At 38.4% G+C, this 12,267-nt stretch overlaps 1 protein-coding gene across 1 annotated transcript in view; it reads right to left on the reverse strand.

The window, feature by feature from the left end:
* Window positions 1-2,048: 2,048 nt before the first annotated feature.
* PRTG (protogenin) overlaps window positions 2,049-12,267 on the reverse strand; it is a 113,265-nt gene continuing 103,046 nt past the window's right edge. Inside the window, exons 16-20 of the mRNA XM_046007814.1 lie at window positions 7,994-8,176; window positions 6,516-6,636; window positions 5,048-5,213; window positions 2,956-3,060; window positions 2,049-2,456 (exon numbers count right to left, since the gene is read on the reverse strand). Of these exons, the coding sequence (XP_045863770.1) occupies window positions 2,049-2,456; window positions 2,956-3,060; window positions 5,048-5,213; window positions 6,516-6,636; window positions 7,994-8,176 (983 nt within the window). The remainder of the gene's footprint in view (window positions 2,457-2,955; window positions 3,061-5,047; window positions 5,214-6,515; window positions 6,637-7,993; window positions 8,177-12,267) is intronic.

Below are 12,267 nucleotides of genomic sequence, written 5' to 3' on the forward strand. Positions count from 1 at the left end.
AAAAATAAAACAAACTCCTTGTATTCCTTAATTTTGTATGCTGATAAAAGTTGGCCCCACAAAACTACTTACGAACCAAAAGACACCATACCCTGTCAGTTTGCCCATGCTCGCATGAGGCAGCTTAAAAGTAACAAAACGTTCCCTGAGTACAGGAAAAAAAAATAACACTAGAATAACTTTAAAAGGAGGTAGTATAAAACAGGAGCTATAAAGGCAGGAGCAGCATTTTTCCTTGCCTCAGATTGTTCACCTAAAGCTCTGCTTTTTTTGTTTTGCCATGAAGCCCATACTTAGATAACTAAAGGGGGACTTTGAGTTTAGTTCACAAGTGGTTGCCGGCACTTAATGTTGGTCTGCTTCTGAACACATCCAGTTTGGCACAAAACTACAGATTAAGAAACAATAAGAGAGGCATTATCAGACACTGAGATAGGCAATGACGGAGGTGGGACTATTACCCAGGAACATTCTTTTGATTTTAGAATGCCATTTACATCACTTCCTCACCCTCACCGCACCCCACCACACCCCGTAAACCAAAGGTTTCAAGGGGAAACCCGTGAAGATTCCTTTTAAAATAAGGCTCAGAAGTCATTTCCAGATAATGTGAAGAAATACCAAAAAACATGGGGCCCCTCTCTACACCATGTGTTTAATTCTTTTTCCTTTTTCACTGCTGGTTACCTAGTAGGTAACTGTCTCATGACTGAAAGAAGGTCTATTCTATGTGGCTGAGTAAACAGATTGCTGATTTCAAACCAGCAAGAGGATTAACTCGCTCCTGGAGTTAGCATTCCTCATTCACAGCATTGACACGGAAAGAAGATTATAAATAGAGTACCAAATTCTCTTAAGAATTCAAGAAAATACAAGCAAGGTGGTAGAGCTCTGAATACTTATCCCTAAACCAAACCTGCGTAAAAACAAACTAAAATGCTTTGATAAGATACTATACCATCAAAATAGTTATTGATAAAATCCAAGAAACTCTTAAGGCAACTTTCTGTATTCCTGTCCTGAACAATTTCATGAATATTAAAAAGGTATAAGGCAAAGAATTTCATAATATATAATGGAAGGCACTGTTACCATGATAACCTCTAGTTTATTTTATGGTCTACTTGCATTTATCTTTATTCTTAATATTTTATGAAATTTCTTTACCCTTTTTTGTTTTTAAAGTCAAGGTGGGATTAAAAAACAAAAACTAACCAATTCTCTTTAAAAATGGAGTTTTGCAACTAACTCTGGAAATGGTGAGGATGCTTTGCAAACTGGACAGTGCAGCCTTTGGCCGACCGTCAGGCAAAGGGGAAGGTAGAAAAGGCACGGCTCTAGGCAGCTGAGGTTTGGGGTACAGCAGGTAAAGCACTCAAGACTCTAATGCCCAAAACAGAAAGGCCCTTGAAGCCACAGTATTCCCTATATGCTACTGAATAGTTCTGTTCTCAAAAGAGACACTCTTTGTTTTGGTCATTCGTTAAAATCAGCAGTCCCACTTTTTCTCTTCTCAATGGTTCGACAGTCCTCATAGCAGAGGTATGACATTCTCCAAACCATGCAGATGTCATAGTTTTCTTAAAAAAAACATCAGAGCTTCAGATAAACATTCTTACTCATATACCTATATGACTCCTTTGATCACACACACTACACATACAGCAATGAAAACAAAATGCTACTAGGAAGTATCATTGGTTACGGAGCGGAGATCAACTATCACGACACACGAGGTAACAAAGTTGTCTTCGGAGTTTGCCATCTGGCAAACTGAGGTAGATAGTCAGCAAAGGGGTTTTCAAAAGTCTTCCCTTTGCTCCAGTGACATATTTTATAATCCAGTCAAGTATCTAGACTGTCTTTTCACATTGCTGACAATGAAACATTCAAAATACGTGTTTAAAAATAAAAAAAAGAAAACACATTCAAAAAAAAAAAAAAGCTGAAATACCCAATAAGACATCAAGATTTTCACAAAAGGCTTTGGCTCCCTGTTCCTTGTCCTTCGAACAGACTTAGAGGTGAGAATACCTGAACGTGGCTGTCTACACTGGAAAATCGTTTTTGTCAAAGCGCAGCATGGCAGATGGCGGCTGCAGACCCGAAGAAGTCGTCTGCTCGGCATCCGGCGGCATGGCTGGGTCTTCACACTTCCTCACAGAGTGATCCCCACCTGAATCACTGCCGGTGAAGGAACTGGAGGTCAGGGGCGTGGTGCTGATGACTGAGGACAGGTGGATCTCATCATTGGACTCATGGGAGAACCTTCCAGAATCCCCAGTCTCATGGCTGCCTTCACTGTTTGCGGAGTGCTCGGTATCAGCGGCAACAACACCAAAGGGTCTTGGGAAGCTGGCAGTCTGACCCGGGGAGCTGGGGGAGTCTTCATCACTGATCAACACAGTGGTTCCTGGCTGGTAAAAGCACACTGCTTGAGTAAATCTTCTTTGAGCCTAGGCAAAAACACATAAAACACCGTTAGTGATGGCAGAGTGCTCTGGGAAAAATAATAGATATGGTTTTACATAGCCTATAGATTCTGAGATAGTCATCTGTTCAAGGACATGGGTGAAAGGTCGTCATCAGGAAGAGATGATCTAGGTCAGGAGTTCCCTACCCAAGTGGCAACACATCAGAATTACTGAGGCAAGTGAAGTGTCCAAAGGCTTCTTCAGTGATTTTTTTGATGCTTACTCCTGCCACATCCCTTCCTCCACTGACACCCATTCCCTGCTGAAAACCACAGCTCTGATTACTTTCCAACTACTGGTTGGTAGTGATGATCAGGCATGATCACGCATCATGGCTTTCCACAGAGTTATACCCCAAATTAATAAAATCATATCCAGACAGAACATGAAAATTAAGGCCTTCATTTACACTTTCCTCTCTTTAATTATCATTTCATGATACCATGAGCTGCCAAAAATTTTTCTCATTAAGTTGGGTTACCTGGTCAACTTTTATCTTCTTAGAATCTTGGAAAAATAGCCATTTTTTCTTAGAGTTGTTTTTAATTATAGGACCATAGCTATTAATTATCAGGTCAGTTCCTCCCTGGAGAAATAAAAGGAGAAAATAGAAATACTACAGATTTCAGTTTATTATATGTAGTATACAAAATTTTTAAATGTTAAAATAAAAAACCATCAGGGACATCACTAATTCTTCTTTTACACAAGCAGTACCCCCACAAATTCAGGGTATTTGTCAGTGAGCAAAAAGATATAATAGATTTAATCTTCAGAGATATATATGCTGAAGTATTTGGGATGAAGTGTAATAATTACAAAAACTATTTTCAAATGTTGCAGCAAACAAAAATACATAGGAATATATATGATAAGGCATTGACAATTATTTGTGTATTCATTACATCACTCTTCCAACCTTTCCACGTACCTGAAAAACGGGAAGTTTTGGGAAGCAGTTGGGAAGAAAAAACCGTGGGCCTGCATATGCTCAACAAAATGGCAATAAATGGAGGATCAGCTCTTAAGCTAAGCCAAGGAAACAGAGAGACCTGACTTATCTGCTTCATACAGGTCCCCACTCCGAAAAGGCCTCTTTTCACTTACTATTCTTTCTCTTTCTTCCCCCATGTCGTCCTCCCCATGCTGCTTCCCTGAATCCTTTCTCATGCCCAAGGTAGTTCCAAGGTAGTAAAAAGAGAACCTCGATGTGCTTTAGTACTTTTTATGCTTATTTGGAAGTTTTAGGTTCCAGTGTTCTAGATTAACTGGAAATAAGTGGAATGGCTTACATTTGTATCAGAAAATAAAAGCTAAATTACGTTGCGAACAATAAAGACAATAGGAGTAACAAAAATCAAGTCATTATTATTTACTCATAATATATATAGTATATTGCACTGTACTAGATTTGAGTAGCTTGCATTTGTTAAATATAACTATATTAAATTTAATAGCAGGGGCAACTGGGTGGCTCAGTCGGTTAAGTACCTGTCTTCAACTCAGGTCATAATCCAAGAGTCCTGGAATCGAGCCCCCCATCAGACTCCTTGCTCAACGGGGAGTCTCTTCTCCCTCTGCTTACTGCTCCCCCTGCTTGAGCTAGCTCTCTTGGACAAATAAATTCTTTAAAAAAATTTAGTACCAAAACTGCCTGAAATTTTGTTATATTTCTGTTATTCTAAATTTTAGGGAAGGATTGGGGAGGAAGGATTTAGACCAGGATTTGTCAAGCTTCCTCTGTAAAGGGCTAGATAGTAAATATTTTAGATTTTGCAGGCCTCATATGGCCTACATCTCATTTTCTCTTTTGTTTTTGTCCTCCAAAGTACCCTTTAAAAAGGTGAGAAACATTCTTAGCTCATATAAAAACAGGCTATGGGCTGGCCTGGGCTGGGCTATAGTTTGGTTGCAAGAGCGATTATAATAATGCACACTATCTAATGTTGCAATGTGACCAAAAATAATTTTCATTTGGTGCTCCTAATGCTTATCTCTGTACTATTATTACATATAATAGGACATGAAGTAACATCATCCAATGATACTTCTTTCTTATATCCAACTTCCTCAGGCCATAAAAGGAAGGATCTTGAAACATCTATTTAGATAGTCTATATTTTTAAAAATATAGTTTATACCTGGAATGTTCTAATGTCCAAAGCAGTTAAAAAAAAATCAAATGAAGTATGAAAATGGATTAATAAAAAAATTTCCCACTGAGTAAATACAGGGCAATCCAAATTGTAGTAAATATAGACTAATGACCCTCTGTCCTTATCTAAAACATGTTAGCTCTACATAATCCCATCTAATTGCATTTATGCTATTTTTTCATTTTTTCCCCTCTATCTCTTTAATATTTTATTTACCTTTTATCCATTCCTATCTTTATCTCCCAATATATTTTATGTAAGGAAGGATCTGGGTGAAACTGTTTTGTATTTCCTCAAGTAGAATATGGATGTAATATGTTCAACATAATGATTTTTTAGTAAGCAAATCTCACATATCAAGGGAAGATGAATGGAGGGAAGGATTACACAGCAGATCAATATCTCAGCTCAGAGTACCTTTGCATCAATGAAGCTGTTTGGCATTATCATTGGCATTAAGGATTCTTCATTTTCTACAACTCCTCCCAGGTTCTTTCCAGCTTCATTTCCACCGGCTAGGGAGGTACTGGTGCGAGTTAACTGCTGAGTTCCATTCTGTGCCGTCTTGGAAGCAGATGATTTCCTGAAATATTGCAAGCAAAGGAAATCTTCCAATTTTATAGGAGATCTGGACAAATGTACCAAATTTGGCCTATAATCATGACTTTGCAAACAGTGAAGTTCTTCGATGCTTATTTCTCAAATACCTTTAGAAACTGAGTATGAGATTTTTACCTCAAACTCACTCCCGCAAACTTTTATGATTTGAGGAAACATCTTTCTTTTAGCCCCAATATTTGCTTACAGAAAATTATTTTTTACACTTACTAAAAATCTTAATATTTACAAAGTATTATTAATTATTACTGTTATTTATTTCACATTTATACAGAAATTATAATTTTAAGATTTACGTGTTCTCTCTCAAGCCTGCCTGAATGTCACGTAACATAACAACTCACTTGCCAATTAGTGATGGCAAATTTACAGTAGCACTTCTGCAAGATTTAAACACTAGAACAATGTACATAAATATTTTATTTGTAAGGAAAGAAAGATTTTATAAAAAGATTCTTCAAGTGAGAAACTTGTACAGCAAAACTAAGCCAGTTAAATATACAAAAAGATGTTAGAATTCTTTAACATAGTATGTTTCCCGAGTATGTTTTTATACACAAGTACCATACAGAAAGAATAAATCTCAATAGTCAATGCTAATGCAGGGATAATGCAGTCTAGTGATAAGGATATCTGAAAATAGTGTGTTTCTGACCTTGTATTAAATATAGTAAACAACCTTAAAATAAATGAAAGCAAGAGCCAAAACATAAAAGGTCAGAATTAGACAAACTGACTGAATGCTGAGAATTTAGCTGAAGTAAATTACAAATGAGACTGCTTAACAGAGTTTCCAGAGGACAAATCCCTAGTTATCACATTTATTTTAACCCCATGTCTGGAGAATCCCAAACATATGTCCTATGGAAATAAGGGAGGAGCTCTCAACGGAAGGCTGCTTAGATATGAAAATATTCCAGACAGTAAGAGATCTCCTCAATCAGCATAAGCATCAGACTAAGTGTGCCATTTTAAAAAAGAAACCAAGGGATATACTTTGTACTTCTCAAAATAAAAAGGAAATGAAGAAATTAGGGCCTCATTTAAGAACATTTTATTGGCACAGTAATTTTTTCAAATGGAAAAAAAAAATCATCTCCTTCCAAAGTGAGCACATCTCTATAGCAATTAAGAACACAAGTAACAGTATTTTAAAGTGGAAAATCCCAGTTATTCTAGAAGGCACTTGATTTCAATTTGCTTCTCATGGTTACTGTAATTTAAATGTTTTTTAACCACCTCAGCATGGCTAGCAATGGAAACACACCTGGCTTTACTTCGGTATATCAGGATGAGAACACAGATGAGGATGCAGGTCAAAGCTATGCCAACGCCTACAGCAATGCCAGTCATTGATTTTTGGTCCAGATGGTAGTAGCCTGAATAAACTAGAAACAGAAACACATTAACTCAGTATCAATCACAAAAATAAATGACCCCATTTATTTTAAGTCTAAGATAGCTGTTTGCTTTTCTGTAATTTTTCTACCTCTCCTGGGAGAATTTTTTACTGTATCTGTCTAAGCAGAAAAGACACATATTACTCTTTTTATCAGTGATCTCAAAGATCAGTTATATTCCCACATTGAAGATTCCAAATATGAGTTCTAAATACCGTATTATTGTATCAAACATGAACATCAGTTAATAACTTTCAATGCTAAAAGGCACAAAGCACAGATGTTCCTTGAACCAAAGGGCAGCTTTCATGTCGTGCTACCTTAAAAGCAGATCTGCACATTAAAGATGAGTTTCCTGTGTCCGTATCTGCATTTACATAGCAGTGCTCCTCTAACTTTAATGTGCGCACGACCACTATGGGATCTGTTAAAATACAGATTCTGAGTCACTATGTCTGGGGTGGGGGCCATGATTTTGCACATCTAACAAGCTCTTGGGTAATACTCACGCTGCTCGTCCCTAGACACTCTGAGCAGTAGGTATCTGAGAAGTGAGTATGAGCCTTGCTCTCCTTTTCCCATGATAAGGGAGCTGCCCACCGCTACCTCACTGCAATGCTTAAACCTGTCTGCCTTGCCTTTCTCTTTCCTTCCTTCTCCTTCCCTGTTTCTCTCTTCTCTCAACACCTCCTACACACATGCACACGTACGCACAGGCACACGCACTGAGGCACTGAATGACTATCCTCTGAGGAGCTATAAGCCCTTAATCCTGTTGAGTTCCGCTGGCATTTCCTCCATTTAGAGCCCCCCAGTGAACTCCCTCTGAAGAGGAGGAAAGGAAGGGGTCTTGACCTGTACGACAGGGGGTCCTGGCTTCCTTCGGGACAGCACAGTTGCCCTGGAGTGAAGGTGGCTCTTTAAAGACACTACTTCCAACTGCTCTTTGGACAGAGAACTTTCTCTCTGGAAAGGCTGTTTTTCTGTGGTAACAACTCTTAATGAAAACCATGCTCTCTGCTTGAACAGCACAACCAGCACGGCTGTTTATTTCCATGGAACCTCCCTGGAAGTCTCCTGCCGTCAGTTTTTGGACCTGTGGCTCGTCTGTCTGGGAAGAGGAGTAACTAGGACACAGTGGTCTGAAACGGAGCTCATTCGGAGGTAAGTCTGTTTCCCTATAAAGTGCCAGGAACGACTTGTAGCCCCACAGCATCCTGACAGCACCGCCGGCGACAATTCAAGAAACCAAGTGCAGGGATGCGGCTGCGGTGGGGAGAGAAGCAGTACAGTGCAGGAGAGTGGAAGAACACTGATCTGAGATCAGTGAGGACAGCATACAGACCTTTGGCATCCGCTGAATCCAAACGTTTGGGCCTCTGATTAGATTCAGAGGTTTCCTTTGGAAGGACTGCCAGCTCCACAGAATTTGAAAAGGGTCCTTCTCCCACCTCATTGGATGCGGATATCTTGACAATGTACACGTTTCCTGCCACCAGGTTTTCTAACAGAGCCATGGTGATTGCCCCTATAAATAGATCAATTACAATTAAGTAAACCTTATCTTTGTTCATTCTTTCAAACACACCATCATGACCCTTTATTTAACAAATATTCTTCTGACTATAAAAGGAATACTATGTTCATGGCAGCTGAAAAAAATGTTTTAACTACTTATGGTAATCAGTATGACCGATGATCTTGTTCTTAAATTAGAAACAACACAACTATTTTTGAAAGTATGAATATATTTCTCGCTGGCCCATCATTATCTAAAATTTCTTGAAAATAAATAGGAAGGAGAATGCCAACATTATATAGGAACCTCAGAGTGTTGAAGACCTGGACCTCTGATTAACTACCAAAACCACCACCAGTAATCTGCCCAGAATCTACTTCTCTCCAAAGTCACCATCACCAGAATTTATATATGATATCTGGTATTAAAGGCATTTTCTCTGTTGGCATGATGGCTAAGAAGGATTCCTATGTGTGTACTGCTATTCCTTGAGGGGTCTTTCTGCTCTTGGTTCTGCCATGGCCCTGAAGTACTTTTCTTACAAAAGAGACTCCCACCCCACGGATGAACTCTAATATGAAGAACGCAGGTGTAACAGAATTCAACCACAAAGTTGTTCTGGCACAGACTGCATTCATGAGTCGATATTCACAGGGAGCCTAGCTTCCCTCAGGTGACATCATCTCACTTTTTCCCCGACTCAAAGCATTCTTGCAATAGCTTTGAAGAACTTACAATAGCTTGTAGCAGTCCCCTCCAGGCCGGACTGGACTATTCTCTTACACTTGCTAGCGTATATTTCACTATGCAGTGAAATGTGGGGTAATCTCAGAGCTCAGGTCATGATTCAGAGGCCACCTGGGAGGTCACATGGTATAAGGCAGCTCAACCAAGCAGCTACGTGAGGGCTGAACATGGCTTGTTTTCATGTTCTCTGGTTTCAGCTTGGCCTGAAGAGAGTGTGAGCTACTTGAGTACACAACTGTTAAATAAACAAACTGACCCTTATTTAGAATCAGGAAGAATGTTTGTACAGTTACCATGTTCTCAGACAGGTGAATTAAAATCAAAGATGTATTGTGATGTGTTACAGTTAATTAGAAGGAAGAACATTTCAATTTCCTCACAATAGATACATAAATAAACTGAGTTTCCATTTTAGCATAGAATACTTCACATTTAATTTAAAAAATGCTTGGCAAAAACCAGTCCCTACCTGAAATTGAAAGTCTTTTCATTTTGAAAAGATCTTATTTATTTGAGAAAGAGAGAGTGAGCACAGAGAGAGAGAGAGTGAGAGGGAGAAGCAGGTTCCCTACTGAGCGGAGAGCCTGACGATGCAGGGCTCCATCCCAGAAGTCCAAGATCATAACCTGAGCCGAAGGCAGATACCTAACTGATGAGCTAACTAAGGTGCCTCAAAAAATTTCTTAAGTTTTATAAGCAGATGAGCTGTGTGGATGTGTGCAAGTGCTCCCTTTCCTTCCACAGTCTTCTTTCACACAAAAAAGGGAAACTAACACTTTGGCTCCTCTATGAGGAAAAAAAAGCAGTTCACTCAAAGCAGTTCCCAAATATTGAAGTGATCTGCCTGTCCTTCTACTCATTCAGCACGCTATCTCAATCTCACTCACTGTGTTGATGCCAGTCCCCTGCCTTTCTATGTGTCTGAATCTTCAGCTATTTTAGGAGTTTCAGAAACTAGACAGAACAATAGCCTCAGTGTTGGATCAATGCTGATCAAATGCTGGCATGCTACCAACAAAGTAATTTGTGACTTGGGGCACATTACTGAACTTTAATTTCCTCATGGGGGCAATAATTCCCACCTCATATAGTTATTAGAAAGGATTAAATAAACTACCATTGGCAAGTCTCCGACATAAGTATATATACTCAATGAAAGTGAGTCTTCCTCCTCACCTCTGACTCTCTCTTCTTCCTCTTCTGAAGGACAGAAATTTTTTTCACATTTGAACAGCTTAAGGTGGCTGGCATAATGCTTGGACAAGATAATTCTCAGTAAATGCCAACTGAACTTATATTAAAATATGAGCTATCTGTCACCAAAGGAGTGTTCACTGAGAATAAAAAAGCACAGGGCTAAGATTCTGAGGTTGGAGAAGTGTCCAGGATGCGCTCTTAGAACTCATTTCTATCTACATTCTGGAAGTGACTGTTTTCCAGTTCCAAAGTCTTAAAAATCACCCACTTAGTTATACCACTAGTATACCTTTCCATAACTCTCCCATGAACTTCACACTTCCACTGCTTAATCAACCTCTCTACTTGGATATCTAGGACACATCTCAAATTTAACATGTTAAAAACTAAACCTTTGATTTCCCTCGTCAATTCAGCTTTTTCCCCCCTTACACTTCTCATCAATCTGCAGCAAACCTTATAGGCCATTCTTTCAAATTCTGTTCTACTAGCTTCTTTTACCTTCCTCGTTATCACTCTTGTCCAAATGCCCACTAACTCTCATGTGGACACCTGTATATTCAGTGGTTTCTCAACTTTTACACTTACCAACTTATAATCAGTTTTTTCAGGTGGTTGATAAAGTAATCCTTTTAAAATGTAAATCTGATCAAAAGTCTCCAGTGTCTTTCATCTCTCAGAATAAAATCTGTGGTCTAAAAAATCTGCCCTTGGTTTCCTCCCTACTGATTTCTACTGCTTGCACTTCCCCTTACTCTAGCCTCCCTGGCCTTCTTGTTGTTCCTCTAATATGCAAGCATACTTCTGTTTCGGGCCTTTGCACATCCTCCAATATTCACATGGCTCTATTTAGATATCATTCCTTCCAAGAGGGCTTAACCTTACTACCTCCATCTCTCTGTCTCTCCCCACCCCACCCCCCAGCTTTCTTAATACCACTTATAACACTACCTGAATATCTACATGTTTGTATGTTACTGGTGATACAAGCATCAATGGGGAAGGAACATTGTTTTATTCACTGTGGTATTGCCAATGCCTAGAAAAGAGCCTGGCACACAGTAATCACTCAATAATTCATTTAATGAATGAGTGTGTTCCTACTATTGGTATTCTGATTTACTTGGCGAATGTTGAGTTAAATTCCTTTACTGAAGAACTTTAATTTCCAATGTACATCTCAAATAGGAGGAAATGGCATATTTATTTAGGCTACGTTTAGTCATATAACTTTTTTTTCTTTCTTTTTTTTTTTTTTTTAAGAAGGAGCATCTTTACAACTGTGGGAAACTCATGCTATGAGGACCAGAGTTCAGGAATTGCTCTAGTATAGGGCATGATTATATATAGTGCCTTTTAGATTCTAAAATAATTGGCTAGTTTGTGCTAATTTACTACATATCATGAAGGTAAAGACTGTTAATTTCTAATTCACTTCAAATTACATACAAGTATAATTTCATGTCACATCATTGCTCAACCATTTTAACCATGCATGCTTTTAGCCACAGATACCATCTGGTCATCAGGAACATTTTTAAAATGCTTTACCTTATTCCATTTGGCAATAAATATGTAAATTAATTATATGCATAAATATGTATAAGCAAAACATGTATAGAAGATTAGTAGATACATAGGAAAGAAATACTGATATTCTCCCTCTTCTTTCCTCATCTTTTTCTACACCTTCGCCTTTTCCAAAAGTTGCCATAATTAAACATTAAAGACCATTTTACATTTTATTTTTTTCTTTAAATGCCATAATGCCATGATGTTTTTTTTTTTGCTTTTGGTTTAAAAGTGAGTAACTCAAGGGGCATTTGCGGTTCATTTGGCTCATTTGCGGTTTTGACTGGCTCATTTGCGGTTTTGCTTTGGGGTTTGATTTTGGGGTTGTGAGCTCAAGCTCCACACTGGGTGTAGAGATTATTTAGACATAAAATCTTAAAAATAAAAATAAAAGTGGGTGACACAAACCCTTTATGTTTTTTATTCTCAAAAAAAAAAAAAAACCCTCGACTATTTTTACCTATATTGTTCACTTTGTCCTCTGTGAAGTACTAGCATTAGCCATAAAAAAGGACACGTACAAGATGGTATAGTTTTTTTGCTGAGAATTTTTCTTAAAATCACAAAAGTAGGATAATGACAAA

Source organism: Meles meles, chromosome 6, assembly GCF_922984935.1.
Source record: "Meles meles chromosome 6, mMelMel3.1 paternal haplotype, whole genome shotgun sequence".
Lineage (NCBI taxonomy): Eukaryota > Metazoa > Chordata > Mammalia > Carnivora > Mustelidae > Meles > Meles meles.